The following is a 21,911-nucleotide window of genomic DNA, read 5'->3' on the forward strand; positions in this document are numbered from 1 at the left end:
GATTGCACAAGAGCTCGAGAACCCGGTATGAAGACGGAAGACGGCAACATCCGGCGATGGAGAAGCTTCATTCTAATTCGTTCTAGTTTCTCTGTGAACTTTGTTTTTCTAGTTTTATGGATTATTTGAAAAACATGTTTTGTTTGATCTATGAATTTATTATGAACTAATTTATTAGTCTAGAGGTAGACGGATCTTGACTGGAAACTATGAATTAAATATTTTGATTTATATATTTAAAATTCATCGCAAAGTTTATTTGTGTTTTTTTTATTTTAATGCTTTCAATTTACTGGTCATAGATTGAATGATATATTATTTGGAATCTATCACTCGAGGAAGAGATTTTGAATACGACATAGAAAAATACATCTTTGGTGTTTATATTCTTCGAGAGACATATAACTCCATAGAAGTCATTAGAAGAATTCTCGTGCCATTTATCGGATGTAATAGTTGAACTTAGATAGAAATATTGAGTTTGCTATTAAATACGAAATTCTGCTTGATACTCGAGAGAAATAGTAGAAAATAATAGGAATTCTTGGCTGATAAACTAGAAGATTTTATAATTGAACAATCATTAAAAATAAATTGAGGTGAAAAGTAAAGTGAAGTCGAACCTCTAGCATTCATCGCTTATTGAATTTTCATCTCGTGAACTTGTGATTATTTAATTTTATTTCTTGCAAATTTTAGTGTTATTAAAATCAAACCATTTTCATAGCTCTACATAAGATTATGATTTGATTAGTCGCAAATATTTATTATAATATCATTTATTCATTCTCTGTGGGATCGACTTGGACTTAATTCTTATATTATAACTTGACATTGTGCGCTTGCGAGCGAAAAACATGCAACACTAAACCCTCACCATCAACCTTGTAAAGAAGTACATATGTACATGACATTAAATAAAAAAAGAAGTTCAAATAAAATTTGTTAAGAATTTGGATAAAATCATGAAAATAAAAAGATTGATAATAATTTATAGAAATCCACTTTATTAGTTAATTAAAAGTGACGCTTAAACTTTATGTAGTAAAAACATATATATATATATATATTATTAATATTAATTAAAATTAAGAAAAAGTATAATAAATATTAAAGGATTATAAACGAGATTAATTAAATTAACTTACAATTAATTAAATTAAAAAAAAACTAAAATACGAGAGATTTACTTTCTATTTTTTGACATATATAATCTCAATCAATAAAATTGATACTGTAATTGGTTTAATTAACTTCTTATCAAGCAGATCCTCAGTGCAAGTTAGTAGGCGGTAATCTACTTTTCTCATAAAAGTCAAAAGAAGATGGAGAGTTTATGGTAATAATATCATGGAATTTCATTAGACATGATTACTCGTGTTGTTGGAGTCAAAGAAATCGAGCAATTAAATTAATGTTAGGATTCATGTAACAATATAATTAAATAAAGATTCATTTACCGATAATATTCTACAGATGCATAAATAAAACCTATTATTATCATCATCATCATTCGACTAGTCTAGCTACAAACATGGTTGCTGCAACAAATAAGGAGTTTCAATTCTCTTTGAAAGTCATGATGATCAAAGGAAGGAAAAAAGTTTTATACGCTGAAGTGGATAGCGATTTTTGTTTTATTGAGTTTCCTTACATTACCACTGGGAACAATAGTCCGACTCCTCATCGAGCATTATGGAGACGATGCACCAATTCTTGGAAGTTTGAACTCTTTGTATGCGGGTTTAGTGAATTTGGATACAAGTCATTTCTGGACAGAGGCCGGCAAATCGATGTTGCTCAATCCAAGAAATTCATCTGCAAATGAATGTAGGAGACTAAAACTCCAGATTGATGATACCCCACCCATCCAGTACTTGGGCTGTAAGAATTGGACGTGTGTGAGCATGTATTATGACGTGAAGTGCCATTGTGGAGATTCAACAAATAAAAAGACAAGGAGATCATATATTGAAGCCCCAACTGTCTTTACTGCACAAACAGCATCTTTTCTTTTGACTGATGATCTTCTCATCCTGACTAATACATCAGCATCCCTTCTCCAAATTTTTAAACTAAATGGTATTGAAGACACAAGTGTACTCGAGCAAACAACTCTACTTGTCGGGCTAAAGGAGGTAATTAATTAGCTTTGTTACAATATCCACTCGAATTCGGTTCATCATTAATAAATCTTATAATTTCTTGTTTTTCAACAGATAATGCAACTGCTCAAGGGATCATTGCTTTCCAAAACTCCGATAACAGATATCATTCTCATGAATATCAGTTCCGCCGCCGCGGTTGAATATGAACCAGATGCTTTACCCCGGAGTACTAAGTCAAGTGAAAACGATAGTCCAGATTCTAACAACTACTTTAGTACTGTTAAAGCCCTTGTGCAAAAATCCACAAAGAGGATTTTGTTAGCTGAAGCCCGGCAAGACTTTATTGATTTTCTTTTCAGTTTGCTCACCATTCCCTTGGGAAGGGTTCAGTTTCTTTTGGGCAATGGTAATACTTATCTTTGGAGCATAAGTAATTTATACAGGAACATATCTAATCTGCAAATAGGAGAGTATATCATTTCAAGGGAGACAATGACTAGATTGCTTCAACCCCAAATTCCTCCTTACTTACTATCTTTCTTCATACCAGATTTTCTCTCTTAACCCACAAATCTCTCCTGTATCAAATGGGAGGTTCGAGAACGGCAAGATCAAATCATTATTGGCGTATACTCCCGCTGATGTTTCTACGTGTATTCCGATGAAAATGATCGACCCAAAAGGCCATGACAGTTTTGTAAAAGGACCTGCAACATTTATGGTGACTGATGATTTGGTGGTGGCTACTGCATCTTCAACCTTCATCATATCCACTCTCAACCAGATGAAAATCCCCGTGTCCGATGTCGAGGAACATGAGCTTCACATTGGTATGGAAGAGGTAATCAAATTTTAGCTTTTTAACTATATAGCTACTTCCTTCATTCATATATGGGAATATTTAAGATTCGTTTCTCTCACAAAAATGGATATGCATATTGTTTGTAGGCTTTAAGCATATTGAAGGCTTCTCTTTTCTCAACATCTGCATTAACAAACGGGCTGGGACCATTCTTAAAGATACAGCCGAAGCAAGAAATGTTTCGGCTGCTAAATGTTTCGATATTTCGTCAAATTTTGGGTACTTACCAGAATTTTCTAGCACATTAATTTGTCTCGAGTTGTTGGGTATTGATGTTTAAGTTTTGATTATGCCTATTATTCGCCAGTAAAATTGTATGTCGTCCTTTTCCAAGTACTAGTATTTTGTTGATAGCAAAAAAGAATCCAGCCATCTTGTCCTTTTGTGATCATTTAGCGATGGTAATATGGGATCTTGATGTCTATATAGGCAAAATCTGGTCAAAGATAAATTTTGTGGGGCAAAAAAATACATAAATCATGTAAATTTTGGGATTTTATTCTAATGTGAAATGAATTAACCATCCATATATAAGAAAACAATTTGCAACAGCTTGGTTTCAGTACTTCTTGATGAGTGCAAATGCCAAATAGCGAAAACAAAAGAAAAATGACTCAAGAAATAAGGCATGCGTGCAAACTATAGCGTCATGCCTTGATTTTGTTTTCCACCACCAGAGTTCGAATTTTTAACAAATCAATGTTAGAGTTGAAAAACTAAAATGGTGTTTAAAATATTTCTAACAATTTAAAAGCAGTATCACGGGACTTCTTAAATATAAATATATATTTTATTTATTATATTATGTTTTCATTAATATATTAAAAATATTTATTCCGTTGTATAATTTGAGTGGATAATTATTTATCATAATTATATAATTCCAAATAGTTATAATATTTAATTACAATAAAATAACATTGAAAATTAAATTGTGCACCTAATTTATTTTAATAGTAATTGGACTTAAAAATAATTTAGGTTAAGGGTAAAATTGACCTTTTAGATTGATCATGTATCAATTATGACATTTAAAATAGTTTATGTATCAATTTGTCAATTAATTAATATTTTGTGTACCAAATGAATTTTACTCTTAAAATGACTCTAAACTTCGAAAGAACTTATCCTGCATTCTAACAACATAAACATGAAAGAGATCAAAAGTTCAAGATGAATCAAAGCAAAGACTTCACCAAATTGATTTAAAATTAGTTAATAAAAAGGGTAGATGTTTACTAAATAGGAAAATTAATAATTACTGAGTAACACGGCCTTGTAAAGATAATAAATAGGATTGATTATATAATGTTTCGTTTTTAATCAAATTTGTAAATTTGTCAGATAATATAAATTTATAAACAATTTTACTGATTTTTAAAAAATTTATAATATCTTCATGTTATTTCTATATATACTAGTATTCCCACCTGTGCGATGCACGTAATGTTATTTTTATGTAATTATTGACATAATATGAGTGCTTGAATAAATAATTAAAATATAAATAAATTAAGATTGAATTGGATTAAAGGATTTGAAATCTACGGATATAAATATATCTTCAAATGTTAAAACAAATTCAACTTGATATTTATTACACCACAATTGAGATCATCATGACAATGGATTTCAAATGTTTAGATTATTGAAAACAATTTAAATTCATTGTGGTTGAAGTGATGTTTGACAGAGTTTAAAACTTTTGTAAATTTATTTGGAAAAATTTTAGAAAACAGTTTTAAGCGATTGAAATAAGTTATTTGACATATTCTAATATGTTTATATATATATATATATATATATAAAGTTATCCACCCTTATTTTTATTATAAAAGTCTTATTTTAATATTTTAATTTTTCATATTATATTTGTATTAAAAAAATTGTTATTTTCTAAGGGATTTATTTACCCAATAATTATAAATTTGATGCATGCAATATTTTTATTCTATACAAAAGAAAAATATAAATTTTTTAAATTTTAAAATAAATTTTAAAATTTCAAATTTGAAATATAAAAATAAAAATATAAAAATAAATATAATAAAATATAGATACATAATATTTTAATAATATAAGTTACATTAAAATTTTTACAATTAGTATAAAATGTTTTTTATATTAACAAAAATTAATATATATATTAAATAAAATTAAATGAACAAAAAAATTATAAGTATTATAATGAAAAAGATTTAAAATTAAATCGTATATTTATCAATATTTTAAAAAACTTTAATCAAATAATATATCACTCAAATCAAAATAATATTTTCTTGAATATCCTATATAATCTCTATCTATAGTTTTAAATTCAATTATATCTTATTTGAATTTTTAAATTTGAAGATAATGTTTTTACTATTTTCGAAAATAATTTTTCGGTTGAAAATACTATAGTTTCTATTTTAGAAATATTTTCATCTTTTATATATATATATATATATATATAAACAAAAATTATTTTTTTATCAAAAAAAATTTATTTTTAATTTAGTTTAACTTCAGAAATATTTTTATCTATATTCTAAAATTTTTATATTAAATAATATATCGCTCATAACATAATATATTTTGGAATATTTTTGTTGTGTATATCTACATATGCATATAGACAAACGAATCATTCTATTAAAAATAATATTAAATTTTATTTGATAAAAAAAGAATATTTTAAATTTTTTCAATCGTATTTTTATGTATATTTATAATTTTTAGATTAAATAGAATATCACTAAATTTTATTAAATTTTGTTTAATAATGAAAATTTTTTATTAAACTTTTTTAAAATTTTGTTTAATAATGAAAAATATTTTTTTTAAAAAAAAATACTCTGTCGGATTTTTATAAAAAGAGAAAAAAGTTAAATTTTGTAGAAAGACTATTTTGATTTTTGTTTTTAATTCAATCATATTTTTTACTTATATTTTTAAAATTTTAGTTTAAATATTTGCATATGAGTTTTATGTTTTTATATATAAATTAAAATTGCTAAAGATATAACAAATATCATGTACAATTATATTTAAAATATTAATATCTTGAAATTTTTCTATTTTATCGCGATATTTTATATCTAATTTATTATGATATTTTTTTTATATTAAATTCCTCTATAATATTTTGTGCTATAAAATTTGGTGTACAAATTTCGTTTTATTGGGCAAAACAACCAACGCTAAAAGTAAAAATTAAATTTTGTTTGATCAAGATAAAATATATTTTAATTTTTTAAAATTAAATTGTATTTTTATCTATATTTTAAAATTTTTAGATCAAATATTTTATCATTTATAATATCATCTTATTTTTTGAATATTCAATATTTTCTCTATCTATAATTTTAAATTAAATAATATATTATTTTTATTTTTTAATTTTTTGATATCTTTACTATTTTTTAAAATATCTTTTGGGCGTGAAAATTTTTTTATTTCTATTTATGTGAATTTTTGTTTATATATATATATATATAGATATAGATTTTTTGCTCTTATGGATAGATATATAGATATATATACAAAACAACTACATTATTAAAAACAAAAATTAAATTTTGTTTGATCACTATAAATAGTACTTTAATTTTTTTAAATTAAATCAGATTTTTATATATATTTTAAAATTTTTAAATCAAATATTTTATCACTCATAATATTATTTTTTTTAATCTTCAATATTATCTCTATCTATACTTTTAAATTTAACCATATCTTATTTTCAAATTTAATAATTAATGATAATGTTTTTACTATTTTTATAAATTACTTTTGGACGGAAAACTATTTTTAGCGGACTTTTTTGCTTTTATATAGATATAGATATAGATATAGATTAATAATATTATTTTTTAATATTTGTTGTGTATATACATAATTGCTAGGCAAAACACCAGTTATTATAAAAATTTCAATTTTGTTGAATCAAGAAAATAATATTTTAATTTTAAAAAAAAATCACTCGTATTTTAACTATATTTTAAAATTTATGGATAACATATTTTATCACTTGTAATATAATATTTATTTTATTTTGAATATTATCTTTACCTAGTTTAAATTCAATAATATCTTTATTTTTATCTATGCAATATTTTTACTAAATTTAGAATAAACTTTAGGCGGGAAAATGGTTTTTTTTCTTTTTTTAGCATATTTTCTTGTTTTTATATATATATATATATAAATTTTCACCTGCCCAACAAATGATGCTCATTTCATGCCCCACCAACTCGTGCCGCGTTTTAGTAGTGCGAATAATCAAAAACAAAAACAACTAAAACCCGTGGTGTTGGGGATGAAGTCATAAGCATAAATTTGTTGAGCAACTTTAAAAAAACAAGAAAGTGGCACTAAAAATTTACGTACGAATAACATACATACATATATTTATCTTTTGGGGAAGTAACTTTTTTTATCCATTAACATGTTTAATTTATGTTTTGGTCCATTAAATTTACATAGTTTGATTTTAGTGTATGAACTCCTATTTTTTGGACAGTTTGGTTTAGTTTCTTATGTATCATTGGATAAGCCAATAATTTTTTTTTTTTTCTCTAACATCAACATTTTTCGACGTTATGTCAACTGTTAGATCAAAATAGTCAAAAATAAAAAGTTAATGTCTTAAACTTTGAAAACTCAGTGAACCAAAAACCAAAATTGAACAATTTATGGAAAAACTATGTATTATTATTATTATTATTATTATTATTAAAAAGTATAAATAAATTATAGTAAAAGATTAGAAACGGAAATTACTTAATTAAATTAAATTAAAAAACTAAAAGGCATGATTACTTTCAATGACATAAATAGTAGTAAGGACAATTACAATAAATAAAATTTATTAAAATAATGGAATTTCATTGGACATTACTCGTGTTGTTGGAATCATGAAACCGAGTAAGATTGATGTTGGTATTCACATAGCAATTAATTAATGATTCACTTACCGATACTATTCTGCATATATACATGCATAAAACCAAACACAATTGATAAGGTTATATATATAATTGATTATTATCATTGCTGATATTAATCCCGGATTTCTTCATTTCTTCAAGTGCTTAGGAACATGTCTGCTGCAACAGAAAAGGAAGTTCACTTCTCTTTGAAAGTCATGATGCACAGAGAAAGCAACAAAGTTTTATACTCCGAAATAGATAGCCATTTTGCGGATGTTTTATTGAGTTTCCTAACGTTACCACTCGGGACAATAGTGCGACTCCTCGTCAAGAACTATGGAGACAATGCACCAATTCTTGGAAGTTTGAGCTCTTTGTATGCGGGTTTACTGAATTTGGATGGTAGTCATTTTTGGACTGAGGCGGGTAAGCTCATGCTGCTCAATCCAAGAAATTCGTCTGGAGATCAATGCAGCAGACTCAAACTCCAGATTGATGATACTCCCCCAATCCAGTACTTCGTCTGTAACAATGCGTCATGTGTGAACATGTATTACAAAGTGAAATGCCTTTGTGGAAATTCAACAGATATAATAAAGCTCTGCAAAGATTCAGAAACTAAAGCCCAAAGTGGAGGTGAGAGTGTCTTCACTGTGCAAACATCATCTTTTCTTTTGACTGATGATTTGCAGATTCTGCCTAATTCACCAACATCCCTTCTACGGTGTTTGAAACAAAGTGGTATCGAAGACACAAGTGTACTCGAGGAAAGAACACTGATCGTGGGGTTCGAAGAGGTCAATCTTTGACACATTGAATTGCTTGTACTAGTATATATTTCTGCCACTTGTTCATGCATCACTCTAATTTCTCTGTTTTCATCAGATATTTGAGCTGCTCAAGGGATCTTTAGCTTCCAAAACACCGTTAACAGATATTATTCTCCACAGCAGTTCGGCAACTTCTACTCCCAAAAGAAGGAAAAGGTTGTGTGCATCGGTTAATTACGAACCAGAGGCTTTACCTCAGACTCAGACCAGCAAGAACACAGGTTCAGATTCTAAGATCACTGTGAAAGCTCTTGTGCAGAAATCAACATACAGAGTTCTGTTTGCTCAAACATGGCAAGACTTCGTTGATTTTCTTTTCAGTTTGCTCACCATTCCCTTGGCAAGAGTTCAACTTCTCTTGGGCGATAACAATTGTCTTGGGAGCATATATAATTTATACAGGAGCACATATGATCTGGAAACTGTTAAGTACATAAAATCTACAGAGACGGTCACTAGATTACTTGAGCCAAATATTCCTCCCTACTATCTTTCCTGCTACCAAATTTTCTCACTTAGCCAACAAAGGTCTCCTGCATCTAACAGGGGGTTCGCGGTTGGTAAGGGCAGATCATTTAAGGCTAGTCCTTCTAGTTTTAGTTGTTCTGGAATGAATGTGATCGACCCTAAAGGCCAAGGAAGCTTTGTGAAAGGACCCACAATGTTTATGGTGACTGATGATTTAGTAGTGTCTTCTCCTTCTCCTTTTTCCATCATATCCACTCTTAACTCGATGAAAATTCCAGTGTCTGATGTCGAGGAACATGAGCTTGACATCGGAATGGAAGAGGTAAGAATTTAGCTTTTATATAATTTCATTCGTTGATCCGACAAAGATGGGTGCATGTCTGATTGGATTTATTTTGTTTGTAGACTTTAAGAATACTCCAGGCCACTCTTACCTCAACATCTGCTCTAACAAATGGCCTCAAACCGTTCTTAAAGAGAGAGACGAAGCAATAGATGTGATGCATGCATTATCCTGCTGCAGTAGTGCTAAATGTTTAGATCTCTCATTGAAATTTTGTTTCTTTTATCTTTTGTTATTTAAGTTTTAGGTTAGATTATGTGCGAATCATTCATGAGTAAATTGCACATTGTAATTTCCCTTTTATTTTGTAAGCAAGCAAAAAGGTCTCAAGGAAGTGGACTCGTATCCTTTGTTGCATTAGAGGTGGCATCCCATGTCATGACATTTAAATTGAATTTTGACTGCCATGTAGACTGAATCTGGTAAAAACATTTAGTTTGTGGTTTAAAAAATATGCAAATCATATATTTTATATTATATGATCCTTTAGACTTTTATTGTCGATTTTGGAGTGGAAACTTTTTTCCTTTAAACTTTTATTGTGGTATAAAAAAATATGCAAATTATATATGTCTGATCCATCTAAGCGACTGTCCATGAGGGGTTTTTATTGTCGATTTTCGAATACAGCATAAGTTTTGAACATGATGATACAAGGAAAAAAATAAAATAAAATAAATTTGCAGCAGCAGCAGATTGGATTCAGGTCTAATGATTGCAAATGCGAAATAGCGGGAAAAAAAAATGACACAAGGATGCATGCCTGTAAACAAGCATCGTGCCTTGAATCTGATTTCCGCCTCCAAGTTCAAATTATTACTATCTCTAAAAATTTTAAATGTTTGTGGATTCTATTTTCCTCGGAACGTTTTCACAACCAGCTTGCTGTATTCTGTTGTCGCTCAATTTATGATGACTCTAAACTTCGAACGAACTTCTTAGCCTGCATTGGAACACAACATAAACATGAAAGAGATCAAAAGTCAATGAATCAAAGCAAAGGTTGGGCTAATGGGCAAGATTCGTACCTGCTCTAATGTCAAAAACATGATTACGTTCCAAGATCCTAGCCGTCCAAAGTTGGGAATAAAGCCTTTATAGAAGGCCATAGGTCCCTGTAAAAGATGATATTTACACAAGTCACTTCTAAAGAACATTGATAATAACTGTGATATGTCTCAGAGAAAATGCAGAAAAATGGATAAGAGATTCATCTCACCAAAGATTTGTGTTGTACTTAATTAGAATAGTATTTGAACATGTTTTGATATATACACCAGAATGTTAGTCAAACTATCTACCAACTCAAGATAGTAAGAGTCCATCAATCCTTCATAAAAATGCGCACGACCTAAAATTCGACAAATCCTAAACCACTTCCTCCACTGTGATTCACATCATCATAACAAGTATTCAAAAACTTAGGTAGCATCACTTTATGTTGCGCACGTAAACCACAAGACGGCGTAAATTAAAATTGAGGAAGCAGATGAGAACCGTACATCATTCTTCAAAGTCTTGACAAAACAATCAAGTGTATTTTTGTATCCAGAATCACCCATCATTCTTGACTTGACCTGGCACCGAACCAATTGAGTTAAGAGCAGGTGTCATCCAACGTGTACCAAACCAATTTCGTTTCAAAATTTGAAGAAAACCCATGGCAAAACAATCAAGTGTAATTTTGTATCCAGAATCACCCAACATTCTTGACTTGACCCCTGGCACAGAACCAATTTTAAGAGCGGGTCTCATCCAATGTGTACCAAACCAATTTCGTTTCAAAATTTGAAGAAAAGGCATCCAACCAACCAGAATAATATTTTAGCAGGGTGAAAATTTAAAGAAGTATGCACGATACAATACCACGTCAACTGGGGAACCAATGCAAACTGCAAAGAAACCAGCTCCCAAACCAGCAAAGAGATGAGTGACAACATTGTCAGTGAAGCCAGGGATTTTCAGAATGGTCTGTATAAATTAAATAAACAGGTAAGATGCAATTAGAACAGTCAACAGAAACATGGAGATAACGAGTGTTATCCCACCTGCTTCACTTGATCATAACTGGCTAATTCAGCAGCATTTATGATAGCATTGCGTGCAATATTTGGTCCAACTCCAGTCCACAAAGCACCCAGTCCTTCCTAAAATTATCATTAAAATCAAATTCTAGAGCCAAAAAGTGGAAGGCTCATTTCCAAAAGAATATGTTGGACGAGACAAAACAAATGTTCAGGAATTTGACCTGTCTGAAGATGGTAGAATAAGCGTTTAAAGCTCCAGAATAACGCCTTGGAACACCAGGTGGAAGCTTTCCCTCAGCTTGAAGTCTTACTTTAACGAGATCAGTTGGATTAGCTATGATGATTCCCAAAGCACCTGTTCATACATTTAAAGCAAACTGTCAAGGCAATAAAAATGAGGGGAAAAAAAATCTTTGCTGCCCAAGAATAAGGAGCACTGGAGCAGGGACCTTCCAAATTTTTTTTAGAAATATGGCTAATTATCAAGCCAGAATATTCAACTTTCCAATCGAGGTTTCAAAAATAAACAATCGCTAAAATGTAGTTACCTGTTGTTAGTGCAGCAAGTACCTTCTTTGACAATGGCACATCTCCAACATGATCTTTGCCAACATAGAATGTTTTAACCTGTCAAGCATGCAGACAAATGTCAAAAACAAAGTAAAGCAAAGGAAATTAAGTATCTCACATGCTTCGATTCACATAAAACCATACAGGATCATATAATCCAATCCTCAAGCCTCCAAACAGGCATTGACGATGTAATCCCGGAATAATGCCCTTCCACAGGGCAGCCAATCCTTCTTCCCTTGCAATAGTGCCAACTGTACCTAACAATCCCCTGTATTTCAGTGAAGCCACCCCCTCCCCTGCGGCAGCTTTCTTCTGCAACTGAAGCCGAACTTTGGCTGTATCTAACGGAATCGTGCAAATCTACACACAGGTAGAAAATTACACGCAATTCACGAGTAACAATCCACGCGAAGTAAATTATCACTTTACAGATAAGGATTCTACCATAGGCATCAAACAATATCAAGAACTTCCTTTTAAGAAAGATACTGCCACTTTATAAGAATTCTACAATACACAACTAATTAAACCATGCTTATCGTCAAAAGGCAGCCCAAATCCGAAAAGAAATATATTTGAGCAAACTTCTGTCCAGTGTAGCAAGAATAACTAGAGAATACCGGGGGAAAGCCTTCATCCAAGAACCAATCCCAAATAAAAATAAAAATAAAAATAAAAAGCTAATTAGATTCCTAGTTCTGTAGGTTTTCTAGAGTAGTAGCAAGATCAAACAGATTATTCAAAAAAAAAAAAAGTCAGCAGGTAATTATTTTTTGGACCGACGAATTCGATCACACCCACATCACATTGAATACTGAAAACTCCATCAAGTCAAACTCCCAGAACAAATTCAGCCTTCAAATTTTTTTAAAAAAATTTAAAACATGGGATGAACACAAATTTTACGCAGTAAGCAGCCATAAAACAGATCATACCTCCGCAAAGCACGCAGCGAAAGCACTGCTAGCGAATGTTCCGGCGAAAGAAATATCAGATTTAACATTCCCGTGATCCGCCATCACCAGATACAAGAACAACGAAACGAATAGATACCTAAGAATTCGAACGAGCATAAAAATGAAAGAATGATTTCAGAGCCGTAACCAGGAAGCCTCGAGCCTACGCAGGGGGTAGTAAGGGAATCGAGCTAAAATGCGCCTGATTTGCGCATTTGCGTAAGTGGAATCTCGGGGAAAGCGAAGAATTTGCGGCAAATTGGAGTTCTATGGAATCCGAGTGGGCGAGCGAGTGTGCTTCGCATCGTCACCCCTATACTATATTTATGGCGTTTTCTTTTCTTAGCTGTTCCAATTTGATTTTCATTTTTCCTTTTCTTTTATTTCTCTATTTTCAATCAATTTTAAATTTCGAAAGTTTTTTGGTTTTTTTGTGTGATTAATGAATTAAACATTCAAAAAGTTTAAAAAGTTTAAAAGTGATAATTATCTAATTTAAATTTTTCAAAAAAACTATCTAATTTAAAAATAATACAAACAAAGATAGCGAATGTCATTTTGATAAATAAACTTGTTTCTAATGGCTGAAAAAAATATGAGACTATAAAAAACGACTAATTTATCTAATAAATTTTGGTTTTTTTAGAGGTAAACTTTCTTTTTAGTGAGTAAAATCGTTCACTACAACCATGAAAGAAACTCTCCATCCACCCAAGTAAAGGACGAATGGGAACAAGTAATAAATTGGGCAATAGAATGCGCAACAGTGTTTTTCGACCTATGTTCATGGACAAAATCTGAGATCACTGGCTAACTTCAATTGCTATCCTTCCAACATACCCAAAGTCTTTTTTAGTGGCCGTGACTACTTGTACTGCAAATAAAATATATTGCCACTTGCACATCTTGAAAATTTTTCTCATAAAGTAGTTTGACCCCTTCTTGGATGTCTAGTAGTTCCCCATGTACCACCGAGATGGATTGATTATCTGTTTCCCAAATACCAGAAGGAGTCTACCTTGGTTGTCTCTCAACACACCACCCACTCGATATTTATTCAGTGTGTCATTGATACAAGTGTCCACATTCAGTTTGAGATAAAGATGGTTTTGCTGTAGATGTTGCAGTACCATGGGAGTTGAGTACACCTACTGAACGTGAGTCGGATAATAGTTTGGAGCTCCATTCAATACTCAGCGGCTTCGATTTTATATCCAGATCATGCAAGACTCTCTGTAGTTCTCTCCACACAGCCCAGGTAAGCACTGCAAATCCTTCAAACTCTTCTTTCAAAAACTGTTCACACATCCATCCACAAACTTCCAAAGTATTATTGCTCGAAACCATCCTCAGTACCTGGTAATACTCTGATTCTTTCCATATACGTTTGGTTTCCGTGTAGTAAAAGAGGGAGTGGCAGGTAGAGTCAAATGCATAATGACATAATGAGCACGAAAAATCCGATTGGCACGTGATGGTGATGCAAGTTAAGATTGGAGGGGATTAGATCATGGGAAACTCTCCACCAGAAAATTTAAATTTTTGGTGGTATAGTCAGGGGCGGATCTACAATGTAACATGGCCCCCCCAAAATTTTTCGAAGTCTCATTATTATATATGATTTTTTGATACTCATATATATATAAATAAAAATTTAAGTAAAATTACAACTTGGACGAGCAGCTTAGTTGGTGAGGTGCTTATTTCATTATGGAATTTCATGGGTTCGGATCTCAATAGTGACTTTATGTACCCTTCATTTGTTTTTAACATTTTACTTATTTAACTTTTTACTCATTTTCCATTTTTTGGGTTTAGTAGTCATTGTACTCTGTTGCATTTTTTTTTATGTTTTTTGAACTCTAATTTTGTTTTTTAAAGTTACTTATTTTCTTGTATTGGTCTTATTAATTAATCTGCCCATCTACAATTTTTTGTCTTTTTATGTATTGACTTTAAACATGAACATTTCTCATAGCCATAAACCTAAACCTAAAATTTTGTTTCCACTGAATATCTACAAAATTAGTAAAGATACAAATATTTTATGGATTTTAAATTAAATTGTAAAATAAAGTATCAAATGACAAAAAATAAGGTTTTTGTTAAGTTAAAATTTGATTTCGCTAGTAGTAGTGGATCTCCTTAGCCCTCGAACTTTTTTAAAATCTTATTGCTTTGTAAAAAACATATGTATGTATGTATGTATATATATATATATGTTTGTATATAGTATTTATTTATTTATTCACATTCCAATATAAAGTTATTGATCGTGAAATCCTTTTGCATTTGCTAAAGGTTCATGTTTTTTAGTTCTCAAATTTTTTGTTTCTATATTTATAATTCTCAAATACAAAGTTCAATGAAACTAACGCACAAACCACAATTTCAAGAGAGCGGAAGTGACAACCCCCACCGGAAATGGGTAGTTCCGCCACTATCTCATACAACCTTCACCTAGTATGCGGTACCCCCAAAATTTAGATCCTGGATCCGCCCCTGGGTATAGTCAGACACCACAAGAAGGACCACCATTTATGGAGAGTGTATTCCAACTGATTTTCTGGTGGCCTAAATAGTCCTCTTTGAAGGCGGTAGCCATCTCTAACAGTATACCGTCCCTTGTTGAAACGCAACATCTTGGTGTCATAGGAATCTTGGGTCGGTAGAGAGATCTTGTAGTGACCCGCACGAATCACTGATAAGTACATTTTGTATGCATATTTTTGTGATATTTTTAATTTTATTTTGCATTCATTCATTGTGTCTTTGTGTATTTTATTTATAATTTTATGCATGCGTGTGTATTTCACTCTTCTTGGTTTATTTGTAGGAAGAAGCACCAAGAATCTATTTAGGGTTGTTTTTCTTGGATGATGCGCCAACTTAGAAGATTTGGAAGATGCCAGCAGTGCAGTTAAGCATGCATGAAGGTGACCATGTGCTGTGAAGTTTAGAAGAAGAAAGTTTAGCTGCGTTAGAAGGACAAAGAAGCTGCACATCTATGTTGTGTAACAACAAAGCTATTGTGCATGAGTGATTGAGCAAAGCATGATGGAGAAGATTGATGCAGCTGCGCAAGCAAAGCCATGAAGGGCGCAAGGAGCTACGCAGACGCGCTTGTGTATCGCGCCAAGGATAAGAGCAAACGCGCATGGAGGAGATGAAGTTAGCGCTTGCCTTGCACTGTTAAGGAGAAGATGATGCGCTATTGCGCTGAAAGCTGAGTTTAGCGCATGAGTTTAGCGCTTGAAGGAGTGCAATCGCGCATGATCTATGTGTGTGAAGGTTTTTCGAGACAGAACATGTCTCGCTCGAGCGAGCGAGACGGGAAATTATTTTTTCAGAACAGAGAGTCTCTAGCTCGAGCGAGACTTGTGCTCGCTCGAGCGAGATGTCGGGAGCAGAAAAAAATCAGAAATTTCGGAATTTAAAATGTAGTGACCCTTTGGAGTCGCTAGTCCCGGATGACTATAACCACACCTTGATTATTCCAGAACCTCTATTATAACCGATAGGGCCCTCAAGTGTATATCTCACACTATATAACTGTAGAAGGAAACTCGGGAATTCGTATTTGAAAATGAACTCTGAACGGCCCTATTTATAGCCAAATTTCTCGGCCAGGATCGGAATTTCCGATTTCGGGATCGGAGCTTCCGATCCAGCTCATTGCGTGCATGTCTGCCACGCCAGGATCGGAACTTCCGATCTACGATCGGAGCTTCCGATCTGCTCTATGATCGACACTTGTCAAAACTCGCGACTGAGTCATCGATCATTTCTGGCAGCTGGGGATCGGAACTTCCGTTCCAGGATCGGAGCTTCCGTTCCGATCGGAGCTTACTATCCGGGATCGGAGCTTACTATCCGGGATCGGAACTTACTATCCGGCCCAAAATGAAAAAGCCCAAATTTTACTTCTGAAGTCCAATAACACTCCGAAATTGGTTAAATACCAACCTTTAATCATGTTTAACATATTATTATCTTAAAATAGTATCTGGGTTACTACATTCTCCCCACCTTTAGATATTTCATCCGCGAAATAACATCTAAAGACAAATCAAGATAACAATATGAAACCTCAAACCATGTCTTATTACAACAACGGTAATTACATCTTACATGGTAATCAAAAATACAAAGCAAACAACTCAGGATATTCTGCTCGCATACGACTCTCAGTTTCCCAAGTTGCTTCTTCAACGCCTCGGCGCTGCCACTGTACCATCACAAGTGGTATAGTCTTGTTCCGAAGAACTTTCTCCTTCCTGTCTAGGATACAGATTGGTCGTTCAACAAAAGACAGATCTGGCTCTAGCTGAATATCAGTAGACTGAATCACATGAGATTCATCAGCTATGTACCGTCGAAGAAACGACACATGAAAAACATTGTGTATACTGGAAAGAGATGGCGGTAAAGCCAAACGATAAGCAAAATCTCCGATCTTCTCCAGTATCTGGAAAGGCCCAATGTAACGAGGAGACAACTTGCCTTTCATACCGAATCTCATCACCTTCCTGAAAGGTGATACTCGCAGAAAAACATATTTACCAGGCTCAAACTGAAGTGGCCTGCGGCGAATATTCGCATAACTGGCTTGTCTATCTTGAGCAACTTTGATCCTATGCTTGATCAAATCTACCTTCTCTACAATCTGCTGTACCAATTCAGGACCCTCGACTTGCCGTTCCCCGACTTCATCCCAGAATAACGGAGTACGACACCGTCGACCATACAATGCCTCGAATGGTGACATATCAATACTACGATGATAACTGTTATTGTAGGCAAATTCAATCAAAGGTAACTGATCCTGCCAAGATAAGCCAAAATCCATGACAGAAGAACGTAGCATATCCTCCAGCGTACGAATAGTGCGCTCTGACTGCCCGTCAGTCTCCGGATGATACGCCGTGCTCAAACTCAGAGTGGTACCCAACGCTTGCTGAAAACTACCCCAAAAACGTGAAGTAAATCGCGGATCTCTATCACTGACAATACTCACTGGAATCCCATGTAATCGCACAATCTCCTGGATATATAAGCGTGCCATGCGATCATAAGAATACTCCCGGTTATAAGGAATAAAATGTGCTGATTTTGTCAAACGGTCAACGACAACCCAGATAGCATTACACTGACGTGAAGTCATAGGCAAGTGGGTAACAAAATCCATAGTCACGTGCTCCCACTTCCATTCGGGAATCTCAAGATTCTGCAGTAATCCACCTGGTCGTCGATGTTCAGCCTTGACCTGTTGACAAACCAAACATCTCGAAACAAACTGATAAACACTTCGCTTCATTCCCTTCCACCAGAATCTAGTTCGCAAGTCCTTATACATTTTCATACTTCCAGGATGAACTGATAATCGACTCCTGTGAGCTTGAGATAGAATATCATTCCTGAGCTCCGCAACATTAGGTACAACCACTCTATTGGATAGGCACAATAAACCATCTGCCTGAAAATGGAATCCAGATGTATTAACTCCATTGGCTAGACGTGTCAATCGCTGAGTCTTAACATCAGATATCTGAGCATCTCTGATCCGAGAATACAATGCTGGCTCAGATAGAATAGTATACAAACGAATCTCATTCCTCCCTTTCTTGTGCTTGAGCGTAAAACTCAATGAACAGCACTCTTGAATCATATGAGATATTTCATTAGTCTGAAGTGCAGACAGTCTCACCTGCCGACTCAAGGCATCAGCAGTAATATTAGCAGAACTTGGATGATATTTGATTTCACAATCATAATCCTTCAGGAGATCCATCCAGCGTCTCTGTCGCATATTCAACTCTGCCTGAGTGAATAAATACTTCAAACTCTTGTGATCCGTAAATATCTCAAATTTCTCGCCATAAAGATAATGTCTCCAAATCTTGAGCGCAAATACAATGGCGGCTAACTCGAGATCATGCACTGGATAGTTATTCTCATGCTTCTTCAACTGTCGAGAAGCATAGGCAATAACATGTCCATGCTGTGTCAACACACATCCCAACCCCTGACCAGAGGCATCAGTATAAACAACATAACCTCCTGATCCAGAAGGTAGATCTAGCACAGGTGCAGTAGTAAGACGTCTACGCAGCTCGTGAAACGACTCCTCACAATCCGAGGACCAAATGAAGGTAACATCTTTCCGAGTAAGCTGAGTCAAAGGCCTGGCCAACTGTGAAAAATTCTCGATGAACCGACAGTAATATCCCGCTAGACCCAAGAAACTACGAATCTCAGCAACCGTCGTCGGACGAGACCAGTTCAGCACTGCCTCTATCTTACTAGGATCAACAGATATCCCTTCACTCGAAATCACATGACCGAGAAATACTACCCGATCAAGCCAGAATTCACACTTGCTCAATTTCGCATATAGCTGCTTATCTCGTAACGTCTGTAGAACAATCCTCAAATGTTGTGCATGCTCATCCTTGTCATGAGAATAGACAAGAATATCATCTATGAAGACGATGACAAATCTATCCAGATAATCTCAAAATACCTGATTCATCAGATTCATAAAGACTGCCGGTGCATTCGTCAAACCGAATGGCATCACCAGAAACTCATAATGTCCGTATCTGGTCCTGAAAACAGTCGTAGATATATCTGAGTCTCGTACCCGTATCTGATGGTATCCAGATCTCAGATCTATCTTCGAATAAACAGAAGTACCCTGTAGTTGATCGAACAGATCATCAATCCGCGGCAAAGGATACTTATTCTTGATGGTGACACGATTCAACTGCCTGTAATCAATACATAATCGCATCGATCCATCCTTCTTCTTGACAAACAAAACAGGTGCTCCCCACGGAGAAACAATCGGACGAATATATCCCTTATCAAGCAGATCTTGCAACTGCTGTTTCAATTCCCTCATCTCTGACGGTGCCAGACGATAAGGTGCTCGGGATATAGGCGTAGTTCCTGGTACTAGATCAATACCAAATTCAACCTCTCGAACCGGAGGAAAACCAGGAATCTCATCAGGGAATACGTCAGGAAACTCGCTGACAACCGGTAGCTGATCAATACCCGTACTACTCATGGACATATCAACTGCATAGATGAGGTAGCCCTCCCCACCTGACTCCAAGACATGACATGCCTTCAGAGCCGAAACAAGTGGCATCGGAGGTCGCGCACCCTCACCATAAAAGTACCAGCTATCACCTTCAACGGGATGAAACTGTACCAGACGCTGATAACAATCCACAGTAGCGTGATACAAAGTCAGCATATCTATTCCCAAAATACAATCAAAATCCGTCATCGCTAATATCATCAAATTAGCCGATAACACATTACCCTCAAACTCCAGAAGGCAACCCATCACTAGACGCTTAGTTACTACCTCCTGCTCTAACGGAGTAGATACAACTAAATCCATATCTAATGATACGTAAGGTAATCTATGTGTCTTAACGAAGCGACTAGAAATAAAGGAATGCGATGCTCCAGTATCAATTAATACAAGTGCAGGAATACCTCATAACAAGAAGTTACCTGCCAACATGCGATCGCTTCCCTCAGTAGCCTGCTCCTGAGACAGAGCAAACACCTGCCCTTGAGTCTGGGGACGATAACCAGAAGAACTCTGTGGTGCTGGCTGCTGACGTGGAAAAGTAGAAGCCTAAGAACCAACCTGGGATCCCGATCCACTAGCAGAACTCATGCGCTGAGGACAATCTCTCCGCAGATGTCCCTGCTGACCGCAAATATAACAAGCACCAGTAACTCTCCGACATGAAGCTGCAGGATGCTTCCCACCACAGTGGCTACAAAACTCCTCCTTCTTCTTCTTCTTCCCAAAGCGGAAAGTACCTCGTGAACCACGAGAACCAGACGAAGTAGTAGGAGTAGAAGAAGACGTAGGTACAGATGGCACAACAGATTGAGCTCGAGGCTCAACAAATCCACTAGGCTGTGCTGGCATCATCAACTGTCCACGCCTGTTGCTGGTCTCCACAAGACGGAAACGGTTCACTAAAGTCTCAAAAGATACCGGGTCATCACAGACGACAACCTGAGAGTAGATATCTTGGTTCAAACCTTGTAAAAAGATATCATACTTCGATGCATCACTCTCATTAATATGAGGACTGAAAGGTAGCAGATCAAGAAATCGTTGCTGATATTGATCAATAGTCATTGATCCTTGCCTCAAAGTAAGCAACTCCATAGATCGTGCTTGGCGAACAGCCGGAGAAAAATATAATTTCTGAAACTCCCGACAGAAATCCCCCCAAGTCACCTGTCCTCTCTCAGTACATGCCTGAGCAACCTTGGCATCCCACCAAAAACGTGCTCTATCCTCTAGAACAAATTCTAGAACTTCCAGTTTCTGCTCCTCAGTACACTCGAAAGCTCGGAACGTGCTCTCAAGTTTAGACATCCAGCTTCTAGCTTGTTCAGGATTCTCGCCTCCCACTAAGGGTTTCGGTCCTACCTGCATGAACTTATTAATAGTATAGCGACGTCGACCCTCATGAGGACGATGTTGATCATCCTGATGATGATGGCGACGATGATGATGACCACTTCCCTGGCCAACACTACCGTGACTCTCGTCAGCCATATCCTGAAAAGAATTGCACATTAAAATCCCAAATGCGCAAGAATTACTCAAGACTAAACTAAATCCCATGTACTAATCCCAAAATCTAAGCATGCTCTGATACCAAAAATGTAGTGACCCTTTGGAGTCGCTAGTCCCGGATGACTATAACCACACCTTGGTTATTTCAGAACCTCTATTATAACCGATAGGGCCCTCAAGTGTATATCTCACACTATATAACTGTAGA

General features: G+C 34.4%; 3 protein-coding genes across 4 annotated transcripts; 2 read left to right on the top strand and 1 right to left on the bottom strand.

The window, feature by feature from the left end:
- The first annotated feature begins 1,907 nt into the window (after positions 1-1,907).
- Positions 1,908-3,218, top strand: LOC140889454 (uncharacterized). The gene is made up of 4 exons (XM_073297171.1): positions 1,908-2,138; positions 2,220-2,492; positions 2,659-2,949; positions 3,057-3,218. The coding sequence occupies exons 1-4, from the start codon at positions 1,908-1,910 to the stop codon at positions 3,216-3,218; spliced, it is 957 nt and encodes a 318-aa protein (XP_073153272.1).
- Positions 3,219-8,053: 4,835 nt separating this feature from the next.
- Positions 8,054-9,676, top strand: LOC140889455 (uncharacterized). Its single transcript, XM_073297172.1, has 3 exons — positions 8,054-8,680; positions 8,769-9,503; positions 9,587-9,676. The coding sequence occupies exons 1-3, from the start codon at positions 8,054-8,056 to the stop codon at positions 9,674-9,676; spliced, it is 1,452 nt and encodes a 483-aa protein (XP_073153273.1).
- A 425-nt stretch (positions 9,677-10,101) lies between these two features.
- On the bottom strand, positions 10,102-13,414 carry LOC140890528 (mitochondrial uncoupling protein 1). 2 transcript variants are annotated; one of them, XM_073298378.1, is made up of 9 exons: positions 13,060-13,414; positions 12,266-12,484; positions 12,100-12,178; positions 11,773-11,906; positions 11,573-11,671; positions 11,391-11,495; positions 11,027-11,101; positions 10,553-10,639; positions 10,102-10,467 (listed from the first exon to the last, which is right to left on the bottom strand). In XM_073298378.1, the coding sequence occupies exons 1-9, from the start codon at positions 13,195-13,197 to the stop codon at positions 10,432-10,434; spliced, it is 972 nt and encodes a 323-aa protein (XP_073154479.1). In that variant the 5' UTR covers positions 13,198-13,414; the 3' UTR covers positions 10,102-10,431. The 2 variants fall into 2 exon arrangements, with proteins under 2 accessions (XP_073154479.1, XP_073154480.1); XM_073298379.1 differs by lacking the exons at positions 10,102-10,467; positions 10,553-10,639; positions 11,027-11,101 and adding an exon at positions 11,112-11,245.
- Between the last annotated feature and the right edge of the window lie 8,497 nt (positions 13,415-21,911).

The sequence above is a fragment of the Henckelia pumila genome, chromosome 3 (assembly GCF_033568475.1).
Source record: "Henckelia pumila isolate YLH828 chromosome 3, ASM3356847v2, whole genome shotgun sequence".
In the NCBI taxonomy this organism is placed as follows: domain Eukaryota; kingdom Viridiplantae; phylum Streptophyta; class Magnoliopsida; order Lamiales; family Gesneriaceae; genus Henckelia; species Henckelia pumila.

Coding starts and splice junctions, on each gene's coding strand:
- LOC140889454 (XM_073297171.1), top strand. CDS start 1,908: ATGTATTATGACGTGAAGTGCCATTGTGGAGATTCAACAAATAAAAAG. Junction 2,493..2,658: donor TCACCATTCCCTTGGGAAGG/GTTCAGTTTCTT, acceptor TCTTCATACCAG/ATTTTCTCTCTTAACCCACA. Junction 2,950..3,056: donor TTCACATTGGTATGGAAGAG/GTAATCAAATTT, acceptor TATTGTTTGTAG/GCTTTAAGCATATTGAAGGC.
- LOC140889455 (XM_073297172.1), top strand. CDS start 8,054: ATGTCTGCTGCAACAGAAAAGGAAGTTCACTTCTCTTTGAAAGTCATG. Junction 8,681..8,768: donor TGATCGTGGGGTTCGAAGAG/GTCAATCTTTGA, acceptor TGTTTTCATCAG/ATATTTGAGCTGCTCAAGGG. Junction 9,504..9,586: donor TTGACATCGGAATGGAAGAG/GTAAGAATTTAG, acceptor TTTTGTTTGTAG/ACTTTAAGAATACTCCAGGC.
- LOC140890528 (XM_073298378.1), bottom strand. CDS start 13,197: ATGCTCGTTCGAATTCTTAGGTATCTATTCGTTTCGTTGTTCTTGTAT. Junction 11,496..11,572: donor GTTATGATCAAGTGAAGCAG/GTGGGATAACAC, acceptor TAATTTATACAG/ACCATTCTGAAAATCCCTGG. Junction 10,468..10,552: donor TGTTTTTGACATTAGAGCAG/GTACGAATCTTG, acceptor GTTCCAATGCAG/GCTAAGAAGTTCGTTCGAAG.